The sequence below is a fragment of the Besnoitia besnoiti genome, chromosome IV, assembly GCF_002563875.1.
Source record: "Besnoitia besnoiti strain Bb-Ger1 chromosome IV, whole genome shotgun sequence".
Lineage (NCBI taxonomy): Eukaryota > Apicomplexa > Conoidasida > Eucoccidiorida > Sarcocystidae > Besnoitia > Besnoitia besnoiti.
The window spans coordinates 3,795,719-3,815,142 of record NC_042359.1 but is presented as its reverse complement, the minus strand read 5'-3'; the positions used below and the strand labels follow the sequence as shown (position 1 = coordinate 3,815,142).

Genomic DNA, 19,424 nt, shown 5'->3' with positions numbered 1-19,424 from the left:
ACACAGGCAGGAGCTGGGCGCCGGAAAAGGGAGGGCCGTTCTAGATTTTGGCGACGTGCCGCTTGAGGAAACGGTCAGCAAGGTGTTGTTTTTAGAGAACACAACTGACTCGTGCATGAAGTTCGAGATCGCCCATCCGCTGCCTGCGGAACTGCAGGGGGCCTTTCAAGTCTCCCCCGTCTCTGGCGTCTTACCGGCCCGTGGCGTCCAAGACGTCACCGTCTGGTTCGGCTCCAAGGCGCCCCTGACTGTCTCCTCTGTCCCCATCGGCTGCCGGATTTGCCGCCTGAAGGAGGTCGACCCCTCAGGGGCCAAGGCGGGGCCGAAGGCCAAGGCCCGCGGCAAGTCGGCCTTGTCCGCAGGCGACCTTGACAGAACCGAAGAACACTGCGGGTGCCTTTACCAGGTCCTCGCCGGGACAGAAGTGTATTTGCCCTTTTTCGTCTCGGTGAACTGCGACGCGCGCCAGTGCGAGCTGGAGTGCGGCGACATCGAGTTCGAAACCACGAAGCTGTTCAAATCCAGAAAGTTTGCCTTCACGCTGGTAGGCGCCAGCGAGGCCCTGCCTCGGGAGCTGCCAAACGCCCGTTTACAACGAAGATTCCTGAGGGCCGGGAGGGGGTTGCCGTTCACCCTGCGAAGAGCAAGGGCGGCGAATTCGTGGCCTGTGCTCACTGTCCTTGGTTCGATAGCCATCCATATTCTTTGCATCATCGCCTCGAACTCCTACCTCTTTTCAAGGCGCGTTTGCTACCCGGTCGCTGTTAGGTCAACCCCGCGAAAGTGACGCTGCCCTTCGAGTTCCACTGGGAGGACGCTGACCATCTGCGCGACGAGCCGCCATTTTACAGTCTCTCTCCTAGGAAGGGAGTCCTCGCGCCCAGCTCAAGGATGGTAAGTCCTCCTGAGCTTTGCATGAAATTAATTATACGTGTGTGTACTGGCGCATAGAGTACTATCATTTACACTTTTATATTCAGTTCTACGAGGTCGTCTCCTTTTGTCGCGCATCCCCGGGCGACTACGGCATTGGGGAGCTGCCCCCTGCTGCACTATCGTACCCAGTAGACTCAGAGGCGCTCGTCTTGGAGCCTCTCAGTCGGCGGTCTCGAATCGACTTTTGAATGTCTCTCAACTCTCCAGTCTGCCTAGCTCTGTGTCTCCTTCCGCGTTTAGGAAATCGGCCTCACCTTTGCGCCGACGGAGCTGCGCGACTTTCAGCGTGTCCTCGTCTGCTCCTTCCCAACTTTATTCGCGACGACGGAGACGCGCAGAATGGCGGTTAACGCATCCGCGATTAGGCCCGTTTGTCACTTCGACCTGCCGCCGTCGGACTACCGAGACAGACGAGCAAGAACGAACTCGGCAATCCTCGACCCCAAGATACAGGTCCGCCAGCCGATTCCTCAACTCTAAGCGTAGTTAACAATGTGTGCACTTCATACACTCCTCCAGCGGGAGATGCGATTTCATATGTTCTGTATTCTCTGGGGGACTATAATGTCTTTGTTTATTCGACTTGCGTTATAGAGTTCTGGATCGCGGTTCATTTGTGTCGAGCAGATGGCTACGTATAATGCGGCAATAATGATGCGTAGGGCATGAAATCATGACTTCCATGCTGGCACATATCTCGATGATCGTGTTTGCAATCTGACACAATTCGGGGGGACGCGGAAATCGCCCCAGGCTGGCGCCAATGATGACATCAATCGAGGAGGGCAAGGGCCGCCAGTGGGGAGGAAGAGTATTCTAGGCATACACGAGCAGCAGCAGAGGAAAATAATGTAGTATCGGCAAGGCACAGAGCGACTGTACTTGAATGCGCAGTTCACGCAGCCAAGCTTTAGCGAACGGCAAAAACGAAATCACAGGGGTCTGGGCAAGAGAGCGAATACACGCTTCGATGCTCATGTGATGGCTACATACGCTGCTGGGGCTGAATGTCCACAGGTATACACGCGACCAAATGCAGATGAAAGTAGAGATAGATATATTTACATATATGAATATCTATTTTGATGATATAGTTGTGTCGGTGTTTCCGGAGGTGGCGGACGTCTGTTATGTCCGCAACTTTGTACTGCTTCCGTCTGCCAGGCGCCGATTTTGCTCTTGATTGCACGGTGCCTCTCCGTGTCGCGGCTGCTTTCTTGTGCTGCTGCATTTCTACTCTCGATGCAGATCGTTGAAGTGACTAGCGTGGGGATTGGCATCCGCAATACGAAGCGCTTCTTCGTGTTCAATCCGACGACCTCGGACTTTGACTTCGAGTGGCGTCCCGCGAGGGCGCCGTTTGATGCGGCGACGCGCGCGTCGACCGCAGAGTCCCTGGGCGCTCGCGTCGTCGCGGCGAACGGCGCGCCGCCTGCAGGATTTTCCCCCGCCTCCGCCTCTTGTGCCTCGGCGTTCGCGGCCAAAGGCGGCCCGCCGCTCTACGAGGGCTTCAGGCTGTCTAACTCGCGAGGCCGAATCGCCGCGGGAAAGCGCACCGAAGTCGCAGTCGAGTTCCTGCCCGCGAGGCCAGGCACCCACGAAAGCTACTGGACGTTCGCCATCCCCCGTAAGGCACCGCCGCGAACTTGAATGCCGGAGCACATTTGCAGACAAAGATGTGTCGGTCGACAGATACGAAAGCCAATGGCGATTCCTGGTGGGTCCATGCGGCAGGGAGCAAAGTCTCGCCAGGCTGCAGCACGGCCCACGCGCTGTCGTCATGGTGACGCCCTGAGATGCGCATTACATGACGATGTCAAGAAGAGGTTTCACGACGACGTCAGTGGAATTTGGCAGCCAGGTTATCGTCGCGTGTCAACGTATATCTGTCCATACTAATGTATATATATATATATATATATATATATATATATATATACATATATGTATATAAACTGTGTTTGTTATGCGTATACAAATGCACCCAACGCGTGTGTGGCGGCACCGTCGGGGGGCGCTTCCCTGTCAGTTTGCTGGGTAGCGCAGCAGGCTGCGACTCCCCAGGCAAGGTCCGCTGCCTGAGTGCCGATGCAAGGCCGCGCCGGTGCCTCGCGTGTGCCCGCGTTTCGTGTTGGTTCAGGAAAGGAGCTCGAGCAGGAATTTCTTTTCGTCGGGAACGTCAAAGAGCCTCACGTGGCTCTCGACCGGTCGTCGGTCTGCTTCCATCCCGTGCTGCTGGGGGCGAAGGCCGAAGAAATCGTGAAGATCCACAACCGCGAAGATGTGCCCCTTTCGTTTGTTTTTGATCGGTACGCAGGCGGGCCTCAAACTACTACAACTGTTTCACTCTGTCGTTGGCCCCCGGCAAAGCCGCCAAGGTTTCGACGCTCGAAGCCTCTTTGTGTCCCATATGAGAAATCTTAGCATGAGCGGTGACAGCGCTTGAAGAAAGGTATTTGTCTATGCTCAGACGAGTAGATGCACACACGCATACTCTCCTACGCTCATGTGGATGCGTCATCCCGGGGGCATGTGTCGTTGCGTCTTTGTATATATATACATATATATGTAAAAGCATATACAGACATTGATTGTTGTACGCGTGCATCGAGCAGCATGTATACACTCTTTTACGCATCCGCGCGTTCGGCGGATCGCACCTTGCTTTCATGATATTTTCTCTTCTGCACCGTTCAGGAGTCAACCTGCAGCGGAGCGCCGTCCTCTGACCACGCAGCTCAGCATCTCTCCCGCGAGCGGCGTGCTGCCGGCGAACTCGGTGACGCCGGTGACGCTGAGTTTCAAGCCTGTGGATGAAAAGCCCTTCAGTCTGAATCTCCTCTGCCGAGTCAAGCAGAAGTCGCGGCAACTCACGCTGAAGGTCAAGGGCGAAGGATACTCCGTCAAACACAACATGATTCTTCTGAACGAGGGTACGAGCGCAGGCCTCGCATGCATGGGCTCTCACGCACTAAATTCCTGAGGCCATTACCGGGGGGCACCCAGGCATATTTGATGTGTGCCATGAGCACTTCAAGATTCGCACAGAGAGAGTCAAATTGGCTCAGTACGCTGGCGTTCATACATATCAAAAAGGAAACGTAGACAGATCAATAGATAGATCAATATCGACAGAAATATGCATCGACATATGGGCACGGAACAAGGGATATTTACGTAGATACATAGATGATCTCTTATACACATATACGTTTATGTATATGTATGAGGTGGACGCTCAGAACAATACCCCAGTTCATGTACGTACGAACACACAAGTATGCATATACGCAGATAGGCAAATATACACATACATGCATATATATAGATAGGAAGAGAGAGGTGAATGGATAGCCTGAGGTATTCATACAGACATACATAGGCAGATGGATAGGTAGATAGACAGACAGACAAATAGATAGAAAGGTAGGAATAGAAAGATATTTAGTTACATACATACATCATACGTACATAGATACATAGGTATTCAAACACCCCTGCGTAGATAGCTTCTTGAGTATAGGGGGGAGGATAACCACAAACATGCCTGCGGGCGATGGTGCGTCGCGACTGTATGTTTGCGTCTACGCGTCTTGGCTGCGGGGTGCCCAGGGGGATGTATCCTGAAATATTCGCTTGTGTGGGAACGGCCAGGCGTGCTGTCTTCGCTCCACCTTTTCGCGGCGCGCCGTCTCCCCTCTTGCGCGACTCTGTGGAGTTGAAGCCATTCGTGCCGCTCGGTTTCAGCGTGTCCTCGGTCCTCTTTGGTTCGCAGACGGCAGCCTTCGGCAGTTCGCTGCGGGCGCTCAGACCGTGTCGCTGCTTGACTTTGGGTCGCTGGTCGTTGGTCAGACGAAGCGCTACACCCTTCAGCTGCAGAATGGCGGGAGCTTCGCGTTCAGCTTCCACTGGGCAGTGCAGAGTGTGAGCGGCGGGGCATTCGCGCCGAGTATCACCGTATCGCCGAGGGCAGGTATGTGTGCATCTGTCTACGGGCAGACAGGATTCGGCCCTCTCTCTCCATGAAGTGCGGCCGAGCGGGTTGCCTGGTCAACGTACGCCTTGCTGGCGTCAGAGGCTGCGCCTTTTCACAGCGTCGAGCTTACAGGCTGATTCGTTTGCCAGCTGTCCTATGCTTCCAAAGTGTTTAGGTCAGGCCATAAAAGGAGCTCGGCGTGGCGCCGCGCAGGTTTCGCATTCGGATTGCTGTCGCGGTTGGGGGTCTTTCGCGATCGCTGCAGTCTTTCGCTTTTCTACCACTGGGCCTTTGCAGTTCACGGTGTTCCTCGAGCTCGAGCTTCAATATACTTTTTGAGCTGGTTGTTAGCGCTTATGCGGGCACGTCTAAATGGTTCTCTTGTGTTTCTGCGTGGATCTCAGGCGTTGTGGAGCAGGGCAAGAATGAGGAGATTGCGCTGACGTATGCGCCGACTGAGGTCTGCAGACACGAAGAAATTATGCTCGTGTGCAGCGTCAGCGGCAGCGAGCCGTACCGCATTCGAGTGCAAGGCTCTTGCGCATCGCCGAAAGTTTCGTTTTCCTTCTCAGCACACGACTTTGGCACGTTTGTACTGCCGCCGCCACTCGCGCCTGGGCTCCAGGCGCTGCTGGAATCGTCCGACTCCGCAGAGTCCGCGTTGGCTTTCCCTCATGCGAGCGGCATCAGCGACCGCGTGGAGTTGAAAATCACAAACACAGACACGCTCCACGACTGCTTCATCTCGACTCCATTCGAGAAAAGCAGCGCTGTCGACGTCCAGCTCGTTCCATGCAATATCGGCCCTGGGGAGAGAATAAGCGTGCCGATTGTCTTCACCCCCAAGCAAGCCCGCAGCTACAAATTCAAAATTCCCTTCTCCGTCAACGAACGAAAAAACGCGCACGTGACCATCACGGGAAAAGCCATCCTCGCCAGGTATTTGAACCCACGCGTGGAAAGCGAAGGCGTCAGTCCTTCAACACGAACACACATATACACATCCAAATATATGTTACAAACCAATAGACGTACGTATATATATACATGTAAGCGGACAGAAGATTAGATGACCATATGGTTTGTTGACTATGTTCATATGTCTTTTGCGGATTAGGAGGCAGCGTGTAACGTTGCGCGAGAACGCATGTGTGCCACACGTGGCGCGGTTGAGCGGCGCATCGTCTGTTAATAAAACGTTCACCGTCTCTATTCTTCCGAACGAAACCTAAGGATGTTGGCGATTTGCCTTTTTCAAATTGGAGTCGCCTGGCTCGTGTGTGCGACTTCAGGCTGGAGCTCACCCCGCCTTCAGACGAGATTCGGTTCGCGCCGTTGATAAAGGGAGAGTCTGCCATCAAGCACGTTAAGATTGTCAATCGCTCTGAGGCGAGCCTCGACTTCTTCCTCCGAGCAGCGCCCAAACTAGCGTGAGCTCGACACATCCCGTCTCCCGCGGGCGTGCCACGTTTAAATCGTACCCCTAAAGCTTAATGCGTCCCTCTTCAGGCAGAGAACGCAAGCGCTGAGATCGGGTTCTGTGCGCCTTTCCGAGCTTCCAAATGTTTCACTGGGGGCCTGCATCGTTCCCTGGAACTCCTCAGGTACTTTGTCTCGCAACTCAAAATGATCTGCCTCTGCAGTGGTGTTTTCTGGCAACGATCCAGCGACAGGCTACTTGCGCAATAAATTCTCGAATGGTCGCGCCAGTTCGTAAAAGCTTTCCCCTCGGAGAGGCGGTCTGTGCCGCGTAGTCTCCTCTCCGGGTCTGGCGTCGCATGTTTGTCTGAGTTCTCTGGTGTGTCCTCTTGACACATGTTTGTTTTCTGGTTTCTGTCGAGATTCGACGTGTGTGGTGTCGCGTGCGTGCAGATCGCACGGCATATCGTGGAAGCCTCTGTCGTCGGAGACGAGGATGTTTTCGCTGCAGCCGCGGCAGGAGTTGCCGCTGGAGGTTTCCTTCAAACCCGCGTTTTCGATGCCTGAATTCTCCCTTCCCCTCTTCGCCGAGTGTTCGGTCAAGCGCGGCGGGTCCACGTACCGATTCCCCAGCTTTCTCTGCAACGTAGCAGCCAAGTCCTTCGAAACCGAGGTTCGTCGGCTATCCTGAGCTCCGCGTTTTCAGGCGGCTGTCGGCAGTCGCCTCGGCGTTTCCTGTGTCTTCCACCGGTTGCTTCAAACGATGCGGCAATCTGTCTTTGGGCGCCCACCGGACCTTTTTTCTGCCAGGCGCCTCTTCGAGCTCGTGGCGGGCGGTGCCTGCTAGGTGCGCGGCGTGAGCATGTGCATGTCTCTCTCGCCTTCGGCGGCGTTCACTGAATAGGGTGCCGTTTCTGTCTTTGTCGGGCTTGCTCTCTGCGTGTGTCTCGACGTCTCTCAGGTTCGATTGAGCCAGCCGTCGCTGTCCTTTGGATCAATTGTGGTGAACTCCTGGGCGACGCAAACGGTGAAGCTGACCAACATCGGCGAGCTGCACATGCGCTTCAGATTCAAGAACTCAGCCAAGCATTCGCGTCTCGTCTCGCTCTCGCCTGCCGAAGGCCTTCTTCAACCTCACGCCGATGTGCCAATCGAGGTCACGTTCCGGCCGATAGACGTGAGTAGAGTTTAGAGAACGAGGCGCTCGCCGCCAGCCTCTCCGCTGCTTATCATTCGAGTGTACTCGAAGTCGAGCCAATCGAATCCGACCTCGGCCTAGCACCACGTGGGCTGCGGTGGGGTATCACATGTATGCCTGTAAGCGAGGCAGCGCGAGCGCGCTTTCTCTGCTTCGGCTTCCAGCGAGGCTTGGCGACTCGGTTCCAGTGTGTCTCCTGTCGACTGCACAAGCATTGCTGAGGCGAGCGATGCCTCATTTCTTTCGTAGCCACAAAACGCAGCCATGTTGGGGATCGCGCCCGTCGGTGGCTGTGTCTGTGGAACTAAAAGACCGAAGGTCCACATTGCGCACATCTTGAGAGGAGCTTTTCTGTTTTTATCCTTCGCCGGCGGCGGCAGAATCGGAGGACCTCTGCCGCGCTCATGAGGTCCTCGGTACATGTTCGTCTGTTTAGTTTCTTCGCCGGGCGTCTGCTGCATTCCCAGGCGACGGAGAAGGAGGTCACGGTGGACGACATCTGCTGTGTCATCGAGCCTGCGACTCCTTCGAGTGCGAACCTCGAGGTTTCCTCTCTGCCGCTAACGGTCACGGGGCTCGGCGTGCCGCAGCCCGCGGACTCTGTTCAGACGCTGCGGTTTTCCACCGCCGTGCGCATGCAGCAGACCAAGACGTTCCAGGTGAAAAACCCGAAGAAGTACGACTGGACGATCACGCCCCTTGTTGCGTGTGAGAGCCCGAAGGACGCGATGTATTTCTTCTGCTCGCCCAGTGGGCGTATCACGATTCCGGCAAACCAAAAACTTACGTTCCAAGTGACCTACAAGCCACTCGCCTTGACGCGCGAGCCCAAGAGTGAGCGAACTGAAGGCGCGCAGCCGGGCGCTGAAGAGGCGACCGGCAAGCGACAGAAATACGAACGAGACAAGGCGGAAAGTGTCGCCGGCGGCGGAGCCGCGAGGGACGCTCCGCATCACGGGAAGGGGGCGGGGCAGAATCCGGGGCCCCTCGTCCCTTGTCACGCCGCTTCTATTTTCATCCCCTTGCCAGACGGAGCGGCGACCACCTGCAGGTGAGCCGGGGGGCGATTGCCGAGAAAGAAGAGTCCTCTCAGTGGTGCGTATGTGAAGCGCCGCCATGTCATCCACGATGACGGGGTGTCGGATACGTTGACGGCGAGGGGCGCGTGCCCGTCAACTACGGGAATGGCCTATAAGGGAAGCAATATATATATATATATATATATATATATATATATATATATATATATATATATATATATATATATATATATATATATATACTGTGTAAATGGAGGGTAAGCTGTACCGACCGAAATCGAAGTCTGATGACGCGGACAATCTGTTTCCTCTTCCGGCTTTCTCCAGCAGATTTCCGTTTTGTCTTCGAAGCTCTGCTTCTGTTTGTGCTTGACCGTTCCAGGTTCATTGGCCACGCCACGGAGCCCATTGTGGAGCACGTCATCGAGGCGACCGTTAGGTGCAGACAGAAGCAGCTTCACCTGATTAACATTCGCAACTGGCTCCCAGTGAAGCAGAAATTTGATGTGCACTACACCGTCATTCAGTCGACAGGCGACGCTGTCCCTCAGATTCAGGTACGGCTGCGCGCCGGCAACGAATGCGATTTGGTTGATTTTCAGAAATCGGCCGTTGTGCGTTGGATCCTGATCATTCACCGAGGATGTCTTAAATGAAATCGCGTGTGCTTTGGAGTTGTTTTTTGAGTTGCCTCAACTATGCCTAGGACCCCGCCCTCGCTGGTGGAAACGTGTTTTGCTTCCTTCAGGCGCCAGACCGCTTCGACTTGCCGCCGTCTCAGTCGCGGGAGTATCGCTTCTTCGCGTCTGCCTTCAAAGCGTGTTCGCATGTAATCCAGTTCCGATTCACCAATCGGGAGAAGGCGGACTTTTATCTCGCTGAGGCCCGATTGACCTTCACAGAGCCTGAGGCGATGGGGGCTATCACGCTGGACAGCTTCGTGCGTCAGCTCGCACGGGCAAAAATTTCAATTGAGAATCCGTCCACGAAAAAAGTCGCCTTCCAGTGTCAAAGCAACATTCCCGACGTGTTTTTCGCGCCTGTCCCTTTCGAAATTCTTCCGGGCGCGACGGGCGAGCTCGAGGTGTCTCTGCGCCCAAACCTCCCGGGGACCGGCGAGGGGACAGTCGCGCTCACGAGTGACGAGCTAGGCACTTACAAGTACCTTCTGAAATACACTGCAGCCCCAGTAGACATCGACAAAGTTGCCACGTTCAACGCGCCGCTCGGCAGAGACGTGACGCAAACCCTTCGCTTCCTTCACTTCGCAAAGAAGGCCGCGGTCTACCACGCAACGCTCGACACGCCTCCCGACGACGGGAAAGGCCTCAGCCGCGGCAAGCCGAATGCGAACTTAGAGAACTTCTCCCTCGATACCAAGAGCGTCTCTGCCGCCGCGGACCTCGAGAACAAAGGCGTGGAGTTCCCTGTCACTGTCCGGTTCACCCCATCCAAGCTCGCGGAGACGAAAGCGACTCTGGTGCTGAGAAGCCCAGAAGGATTCGAATATAAGGTCAAGCACAACACCTGGGAGACCGCTTGACGAGCGCAAAGAAAAAACGTGTCCATAGAACATGAATCGTACTAAAAGACAAACCAAATAAAAACAAGCATTATAGATCCTATAGTTCTGAACCTGACTATTCGTTTGAGATACAGGCAACTGATAAATACTCCTGTCTCAGAGGTAACCCCTGAACAGCAGAGAACGCGAGAGGGCGCCATGATCGAGTTTGATGAATGCACGCATTCATGTTACAAAAGCGGCCGTCCGCCGGAGATACAAAGGAATTGGTATTTCCATCCACAAGCGATCTCGAGTATTTACTGCAGGGCCTCCGACGCTCGCCCGTCTAAAACTCGTGCGCACTCTACGAAGACTCGTTGAGTGTGAGGTGTCCCCGTTTTGAGTCTCTTGCCTTTGAATGCGGAGTGCGAGCACAGAAGCAGCACAGAGAATGCGCACGAGGCCTGTAACATACACTGCCTATCTAGAGGCAGTGACTACCCATAGGGCTCCCTGGTTCAGGCAAAGTTCTCCCTCGCGCTGGTGACGGTATTCCAAGGAGGTATGAGGCCTGCCTACCACGACGCAGCTATGTGCGCGTTTCTGATGACTTGATCAGGCACTCCTCGTAGGGCGAGCTCAGCCGCCTCAGCCCCAGGGTCCGTTCCACCAGGGGAAGGGAAAAGCAATCAACATCGATTTCAAGAATCCGTTCGACGCGCAGACGGAATTCACCTTTCAAGTGAGCTAGCCATGGTCGACTGGGCATGCAGAGATGTGCACATAGTGGGCTAGACCGAAACCATGTGCCGCGATGATAGCAACCGCAGAATTCGCAGATCCTCTACCCTGTCATCGGCCGTCACATGGACGCGAGCAAAGTTATGTTTTTATTTCGAGTCTGGTACGCATCGGCCGAAACTCGTCGCCCCGGACAACCGCACGCATCGGGTGACTATTGTGAGCGCACGAGACCACACTCAGGGCCCTCAGTCGTCGATATAGAACGAGCAAGAGAGGGAATTCGGAAGCCGAAAACGATGACGCAGCAAGACACCCATGGACGCAACATGACGTGCATGAACCCTGGCCACTGGTGGCCTCTCTCTTCTCAGGTTGACCACCCTTGTTTCGCCGTCGAGAAGAAAACTGCCAGACTGGATCCCAAGAAATCCATGACAATCGCTGTCGCAGTCAAACCCGACTCGCACGAAGCAGGTAGGAGACGCGTTCGCGGGTCAGTGTAAGAAACGGGCGCGGTACCTCTGAATAAGCGCGAGACTACTGCGAATCGGTATTGCAGTCCGCTGCCCCTCGCACTCAGGCCGCTTTCGTGTTCCAGCTAAACTGAAGGCGAAGGCTGACGCTCCCTTTGAGGGTTCACCTCTGTATATGGCGTGTCGTGGTGGAGCCAGAAATCGTCAGCTGCGCGTGTGAGCGCGCGGCGGCTCGCTTTGCCTCTGCCATACCTCGTCCGCTCTAACTCGGAACGTCGGGCGCTCGTACGAGGGTGACGCCACATGTCGCGAATGTGTGTTCCTCTTTAGCGCTTCAAGTTGTTTACGCCCGTTCCACAGCATGCTGAGATTCGCGTTTCTTACACGACTGTGCCAGGTTTGGGGGCCTCGTGTTTTACTCGCAAACCTCCGGGTTCCTTTCGCCCGTTTTTGGCTATGCAGGACGCCTCATCGTCACAGCTGAAGGCACTCCGCCGTGGATATTCTACTTGAAGGCTGGCTAGATGTGCGAAAGGCGTCGCGCAAGCGACTGGCGTAGTAACAGCCGGCGAGACAGAAGGCCTCCCGGATCAGACCATAGTCGACAGAGGCCTGAGCATGGCCGGCACGGAATGACACGCACGTCGGGGATAGGCTGCAGTCGTAGCGCCCCGAGCGCGGCCTTCGTGTGGACGCAGCTCAGCGCCTCCGTGTACTCGCAGCTGCATGCCATGTTCGTCTGTCAGCGGCAAAACAAGATTGCGTAAACGGCTGCGATGGGAGGATCCTGCGCGCCGGTGACCTCATTCGCGATGGCACCCGCCTATGTCTATCGCATCAGCTGCTTTGCAAACACGTTATGAGCCATTCCCTCGAAACCGCCTCCGCTGCACTGTCGTGTGCATGCGGTCGTATGAATGTCTTTTAAAGTTTCGATTTGGGTTACAACCAAATCTGTATTCACTAAAAACAACAAACCGATTCCACACCCGAGCGCTGTCTGTGCGAGCGCCGTGTGGCACCGCTGCCCTTGCGGCCTCAGCAGCGCTGAGTTATATACATACGCGGTGTGTATTACTGCGGCAAAATCGAGACGCCCTTCTCACGTCAAACACACGGTACTCCACTAGCTACTCAGGGCGTCAACGCGCCGTCGGAACGCCTTCTTCGGCGTCGCATCAGGGTGCGCGAAGGCTAAATTCGCACCCGATGGTCTCGCACGCTACGTCTCCACACGCGTCAGCGCGTTGTGCGGGAGGCGCTGGCGCAACTGACAGTCCGCGGTCTTTGACAGCACCTTCGAGGCCTCTACGTCGCGCTTGGCGGGTCGCTCACGGAGACAATTCGTCGCACTCGTCGTCCGGCTCTTCGCAACACGCACTCTCATCGAGAACGGCTAGACGTCCGGGGTCGCCCGACAAACCGACCGGCACGCGGGAGCGCGTGCGCACTAGCAGCACGTCCTCCTTCAGCGGTTCGCTGCAGGTGTCGCAGCGCTCAATGGCTGAATCTGAAAGCGCGATCAGACGGACAAAAGGAAACGCGATCGACAGACCGGCACAGGGTGCGCAGTACTAACACGCGGCAGCACAGACGTCGATCGTAGAGATCGCGCTCAGCACGCGCTGCATACAGTCTGGGGCAGCGGGCACGCAACTCGGAAGGGCAGACGGGGCCGCCGAGTGGAGAAAGACGAAACCGCTAACACAAAGAGACACAGCAGACGCAGACAGACAGACGCAACCCCACACGACCACTACGCGCAACAGCAGCCATGTATGCAGAATTAACACCAGGAGAAGGCGCGACACGCAACGCAGGCGGAGACGACATTTAGGGTTTAGGGAGGACGTCACCGCCAGGCCGCCACACAACCTATAGATTGACAAGCATGCCCTCAGAGTCGCCGGGGAACACATCGTCGCCGAACGCACATGGATCGCTGAGGCGACCCGGGCAGTCACGCAGCGGACATCCGTACCGTCGTTGTCTTCCAGGTCTTCTGTGCAGTACCGGAGCGACTCCTCTGTTTGCTTGCACTCCTCCGCTTGCCGCGACGAGACACGCCTATACCAGCCTTGCTCCTCGTCGTCATCGGCGGCGTCGTAGGCGAAGGAGTGATCATCCCTGCGCGGGTGATCAGCCGCGTCGCTTCTTCGTTCGTGTTGTGCGTCGCCCTCAGGCGTGTTGTCTTTCAGCAGGCCGTCGCCCAGAGACCCGGAGAAACCGCTCTCGATCCGGGCGCCCCCAGACCCCGGATATCCCAAGTTTCCGGGTACCACGAGGCGATACCTCGTCGTCTCGCTGCAGAACTGCATGCGCATGCTCCCCCACCAAAACAGAGCGGACCCCACCAGCGCGAGCAACAGAGGAAGCGAAACAGCGACCGAAAGCGACGCGTGGTACACGACGAGGACGAGGAAGGCGACGAATGTCCAGCAGAGACCGCGGATATCGCTGCTCAACATGAGCGAGGATAGCGCCACACTCTGAAGGCAACAGCAGACGAGCCCGACAGCGGACACCTTCCAACGCTTTAAACGGATATGCGGATGACGCGAGAGGCAACATACACGGACGACAGACGCAGATGCGCACACAACGAACCCGTAAGCAACAGCCTCCAAAGGGAACGGCTAAGCGCAGCTACGTGAAGCGACCTCAACGCGAACTCACCTTTGAGAACGTGACCGCAGCCCCGACGCCAAGCACGCCCGCACCGATACATGCAAAACTCGCTGCCAGAGGGGACGCGAGGCTTGTGGCATCCGAGAGCCCCTCGCCGTTCACGAGGCTGCCCCAGACCAGCTGAGAGGAAGAAACAAACACAGAGTATCGCAACAACACAAATCGCGCGGCGGAGGTAGCTGCTGGCCCTGCGGCGGCGTCATTAAAGCGGAGACCGGAATCCAGGAACTTGTATATCACGGGCAGAGCTAATAAGAGAATCAAAGCGAAAAGTGAGATGCAGTATAGAAGCAGCATCACCTTCGGCTTAGATCATGACTGCACACACATGTGTGTAGAAGTAGAAACATATCTGTACACATATTTGATTATGAAGACCGCTGCATGTCTTCGTCACACAAGCAGGCGCAGCCGACGCCACGTGCCTACAGCTATCCCCCTACGTCACACGGATGCCGTGAGAAGCGCCTTACGCCGTAAACGAGCCCAAGGCCGCCTACGACGCCCTGGGTGAAAAAGCGGAGAACGCACGCGGTCACCACGGATAGCCCCGAGTGAAGCGCTTGCGCAAGGGAGAGACCTGAATGCGCAAGGCCGGAATAGCAACGAAGAGCTAGATGCAGAAGCGGTAGTTTGCAGTATTTTGTTTGAACGCAAACTAAACTCGAAGCGACTTGAGCGTGTGGAAAGAGAATGCCCAGAAATAATACATAAAGTATACAGTTTAAATGGAACAGTAGGGTACAGCCCTGGTGATTGACACGACCGAAATGTTGTCTCAGTGCAATATAGAAGAGAGCGAGCAGCGTCAGCCACACGAGACGGTTCACAAGAATATCAGCAAGACTGGGGGTGTGGCTGACGGCGAACCGAGACACCTCAGCTGAATCATACAACGGTCCCCAAGCGCCGACACCCGTCGCCGAGAGGACACCGCGACGTAGATGTTACAAGCTTAGATATCGTTTCATATCCACAAAGTCCGCATTAATTCACCCGTTCACACCGCTTTTTGTGACACATTCCGGGGAAGGGCACGCTCACTGGCCAGGAGAGAACAGCCTAGGGCGCCGACGGCCAAAACAATGGCGACGGCGTGACTCTCAAGGTTGTGGTGCTGTGCGTCGCCGCTTTGGGCGGCGTTAGAGCGAGACGACGCACATGCCGCGTCCGGCTTGCCACGCGAATTCGTGTCTTCTCTACGCTGCCGGCCGCGTCGCAGGCTTGCACCTCCACCCCCCATATCGCTCATGTCCGTCTCTGTGCCAGGTATTTCGCCTTCACCGGGGGCGACGTCCGCTGTCGGAATAAAGGATGCCGCTGCGGCACCGATCTGGTCAAGCGGGTTGCTCAGCAAACTCTCCAGGTCGCGTCGAGAGAAGACCTTCGTGTGACTCAGCGTCACGCCACGTGGCAGCTCAGAAAGATTTCCCACAGATAGCGGAGCTGGCAAGCCTAAAGCGGCTGCACCAGACGGTAGTTGTGAAGAGGCCGCAGACGGCGAAAGAGAGGACGGCGAGAGGCCGCCGGTTGGAGGCGCAGGAGGCCCCGACAAAGGTGAAGGGGGTGATGACAGAAAGTGACGAAGGCGAGAAGAGGGGAACGAGGAGGCAGAAGTAAAAGAAGATGCAACAACTGGCGAGTTCATGCCAGAGGAAGTGGGAGATGCGGAGGCAGACGCAGCAGACGAACGATTCCCCAGCAGGGCGGCCATAGCCGAAGACGATGAAACGCCTGAGGCGTCGCGAGCCGACGCCGGGCGCGAGGGTGAAGCACGCGTCGCCGACAGGAAGCCAGAAGGCGTCAAGGAGAGGCGAGGCGATAACGCAGAGAGCGACGCCATCTCCACCGGAGTTGCAGAAGGCTCCGACGTCAGCAGTAAGACGGACGAGTTGGATAGAGTCAGAGGCGAGCCGTCGCGAAGCACCTTCACAGGCGAAGGCAACAGAGCTGATAAACAGAAAAAAAAGTTTGCAGCTACGAGGAGAAACAAGCCTGCGCCACGCGACGCCGAAAGGCAGGGGCGCCACGAGCCCCTGAAGACCGATGCGAGCAATGCGAGGAGCGGCAGTTCTGCGTAGGCCACCTGCACGAAACCGCATCACGGAAGAAAATAAAGAAACGGATTCCTCCTGCTCCAAGGCTATTAACCCAAACGGGCACACGACAGACAGTGAGGCGCCGCAAGCCCAGGAAAAATGCGCTGGAGGTGACTTCATTGCTGTAGGCGTGCGTACGACGAGGGCGAGGAATCGTACATGGCGTGTGAAAACGTCTGTCATGCTTTCCTTGCACGCAACCTAGCAAAACCAGTTTGGAGTAACTCGTGGGAACACGACAAAGGGACACTATCGGGGAACGTGTGAAGCCTGCAAAACGACGAAGAGCTACGAGCGATGAGAGAGGCAAGCCAGCATACCGAAGTGACGACAGGCCACATATCGAAGCGTTTCCAGCCTTCGGCTCGAAGAGCGAGAAGCAGAAAGAGCTCTTGAAGACAGGCAAAGAGGCTGGCACAAACCGCCATGGAAAATCCCGAGGGAGAACGGAGGCGACTGAGCAGCGGGGCAGCCGTGCACCTGTAAGAAGGCACCGCGAACCATGCAGAGACATCCTGATGCATGTCGTTTTCACGAAAACCTAAATTACGCATGGAGAAATACGACGCTATCAGGCGAGACGTGGGTCACATATGCAAGAGCACACGTTGTAGGAGACACGCCTCCCACGACTGGCCGATGCGAATCCATACATGTACCTGAGTTGGCTCATACACCTTCAGGCTTTGGAAGTCGCGGCCCCGCAGAGGACATAGGCAGTGCAACATGAACCCAGACGCAGATGCATTTCATACACCCTCCCCCAGCCAAAGGAAAGGCAGCATCCGCGTACTGCATAAACTCTGTGCACAGGCAAAGCTCCCATATATATATATATATATATATATATATATATATATATATATATATATATTATGTATGTTACATATACGCGAGTGATGAGGTGAGCACGCAGGGCGAAAGCGCCTTACGCACCCAGTCAGTCGGTCGCGCAAGGACGGCAGTCCGCGAGACGAGAGGGCAGCGTAGAGGCCGGTCAGCTGCGTTCTCAGCCACGTGGACGCGACGAGAGCCGGCGGCTGCGCATACTCCTGAACGCAGTGTAGCGACAAATGCGACGCTGAAGAAAGTCTACGACTAGGTTGTTCAGAAGGGTCCCACTGGTACCTCAAAGTCGCGTAGGCTGAAGTCCCATACCGACTGCCACCGGCCTTCCTGATCTCTAGATGTAACGCTTTCGACGACCTCCGGGGGCATATATACGAATGCCCGTGCGCATGTGTGCCCGCATATTTATAAACACACGAGGAGACAACGTCAAACAAGATCCGACCGGCATGCGACAGAGGAAGCGCACAAAGACGCAGCCAGCGACTGGTCCGGGTCACGTCACAGGCGAAGCCTCGCAGAGGCTTCGGCACGTGAGACACCGTGGCGCTCCGCGATAAATCACGGCAAGCGACTCCAACAAGCGCTGGAAAGGAAGTAACTTCTCCATCTAGCCCAGACACTTGTTCGTCCTCTACCTGTCCGCACTCAGAGAGCTTTGGCGCCGACGGCGAGGACGCATCCGATTGCATAGGGTCCTTCGCACGCGAGAGCGCCGCTGTGGGTGCAATTCGAAAACTCAAGAACGGCCTGTACAAACAGCCGGCGCATCAGTCCGGGAAACGTACAAGGGCGTGCGACGTGGGCATGCGGGCGCCCTGTGGACGCTGTCGATTTCGCGCTCTTACCCGGCGTCTGGTAGCTTCACGACGACCTTCAGGAGCGTATCGCCCGTTGCCGCGGACTCGCGCCCCTCCGCCACCCTCGCTGGACCGAAGCTTCCACCCGCCCCCCTTGCCTCTCTCGACAGAGGCGCCGAACAGCGACGAACAGGAGGAAGGGAAGGAGAGGCCGGCGGCGGACGACCCCTCGTGGGCCTCGCAGTGGCTTGCACCCGGCGACAAACCCCCGACAGAGTCTCCTCCAAAGAAACTCTCTTGTCTGCTTCGCACGAGGGAAGACATGCTGCAAATCGTGCCTTGGCCGAAGAACGAAGGACCGCGCTCTCGCTGTGAGGGCGCCAGCGCTGGAGACTGTATGACGTCCAAGCCGTGCGGGTCGCCTGCCCCCGGGGCCCTCTCAGACCGGCCGGGGGCCCCAGCTGTGCTCCCCTCTGGCGGCACGGGCCCTGCTGGCGCCCGCACGCGCGCCGGTCGGTCCCGCGCGCCGCGGGCGTCGACTGCGGGCATATCAGCCATCGGCGAGGAGGCGCACGACGAGGAACATGACGCGAAGGAGCGACTGGGCCCGGAGCCGGGCAGACAGGGCGGCAGGGACGAAGACGACGGCTGTCTAGAGGCGAGCGAAGTGACGGAACATGCGACGGAGGACGACATGGAAGGCCGTGCGCGACGCACTACAGAGGGGAGAGGCGAGGGCGACGAGGCAGCAGAACATGCGTCGCAGATCGCCGGCGTGGCACAGCTGCCAGACTCTTCGAGCTTGTCGCTGGGGTCCGATTGAGTCTGGCGAAACGGCGGGGGCACATACGACGTCCCGCCTCTGCCCTGGAGCGCGGGTGCAGACGCATGCGAGGGCCCTCTCAGGTCGTGAGAATCCGGAGTCTTTTCATCTCCTGCGGCGGCTCGCCGGCCGAAAGCCTCTCCCTCGGCGCCAGCCGCATTCTGCGTGTCTAATTTAGAAGCCGTCCGTGAGGAGGACAGAAACGAAAATGGGGCCTCACTCCGCCGTCGGCCGTCGTTGTCTCGAACGAGACTCGCGTGGCGGGGGAAGCGAACGTCGAGGAGCGTCGGCGCGAGCATAAAGCCTCCGCGGGTGCGACGTAGATAGAGCGTCGTGAGGCCTGCGCTGACCCCGCTCAAGATCCACACAACGGAGAGGGGGAAGATGAGCAAAAACGGCGCCTCGTGATAGAAAAGTCGAATGCAAAGCGCGAGAAGAGAAGGCAGAGGCAGCGAGCTCTCCGAGGCAGGGGACGAAGAGGAAGGCAAGTCGTCGAGCTTGGCGTCCTTCGGCGGCTGCCCTGTCTGCATGGGCAGCGGGGAATCGAAGGTGAACCGGAAGGCGGCGCCCAGAAGGAACACGTAGCAGCCAGTGCAGAGAGAAGAGATGGCCGCCTGCTGCAGCGAGAGCGAAGGGGTGGAAGGTTGAAAAAGCGAGAAAGGGCCCAGGGAGACGTAGTAGGGCAGCGCAGCTTCTGCGCTGGCAGTCAGGTGGCTGGAGCGGGGGCTGAACGAGCAGGACGAAGGCAAAGGAACAATCGTGCTCGCTTCCTCGAGAAAACGCGGAGAAACACCAAAGTCTGTCTCTTGCTCAGGCAGACAGAGAGAGTTCCGCTCCTTGACCCGCGGGGCCGGACGGGCGGGTGGCGCCAT

At 56.8% G+C, this 19,424-nt stretch overlaps 2 protein-coding genes across 2 annotated transcripts in view; one reads left to right on the top strand and one right to left on the bottom strand.

The window, feature by feature from the left end:
• The window catches only part of BESB_056510 (uncharacterized protein), a gene marked incomplete at both ends in the record, with an annotated part of 39,713 nt that extends 27,896 nt beyond the window's left edge, over window positions 1-11,817 (top strand). Inside the window, 17 exons of the mRNA XM_029364086.1 lie at window positions 7-544; window positions 769-894; window positions 1,177-1,389; window positions 2,185-2,563; window positions 3,077-3,245; window positions 3,634-3,869; window positions 4,712-4,909; window positions 5,317-5,851; window positions 6,205-6,342; window positions 6,785-7,004; window positions 7,293-7,508; window positions 7,997-8,580; window positions 8,952-9,126; window positions 9,318-10,082; window positions 10,696-10,818; window positions 11,192-11,294; window positions 11,756-11,817. Coding sequence (XP_029220009.1) covers window positions 7-544; window positions 769-894; window positions 1,177-1,389; window positions 2,185-2,563; window positions 3,077-3,245; window positions 3,634-3,869; window positions 4,712-4,909; window positions 5,317-5,851; window positions 6,205-6,342; window positions 6,785-7,004; window positions 7,293-7,508; window positions 7,997-8,580; window positions 8,952-9,126; window positions 9,318-10,082; window positions 10,696-10,818; window positions 11,192-11,294; window positions 11,756-11,817 — 4,780 coding nt within the window. The remainder of the gene's footprint in view (window positions 1-6; window positions 545-768; window positions 895-1,176; window positions 1,390-2,184; window positions 2,564-3,076; window positions 3,246-3,633; window positions 3,870-4,711; window positions 4,910-5,316; window positions 5,852-6,204; window positions 6,343-6,784; window positions 7,005-7,292; window positions 7,509-7,996; window positions 8,581-8,951; window positions 9,127-9,317; window positions 10,083-10,695; window positions 10,819-11,191; window positions 11,295-11,755) is intronic.
• An 807-nt stretch (window positions 11,818-12,624) lies between these two features.
• BESB_056500 (uncharacterized protein) lies at window positions 12,625-19,424 on the bottom strand (the record flags this gene model as incomplete). The annotated part of the gene is made up of 8 exons (XM_029364085.1): window positions 12,625-12,803; window positions 13,275-13,782; window positions 13,970-14,101; window positions 14,455-14,561; window positions 15,026-16,067; window positions 16,401-16,560; window positions 17,017-17,132; window positions 17,778-19,424. The coding sequence occupies 8 exons, from the start codon at window positions 19,422-19,424 to the stop codon at window positions 12,625-12,627; spliced, it is 3,891 nt and encodes a 1,296-aa protein (XP_029220008.1).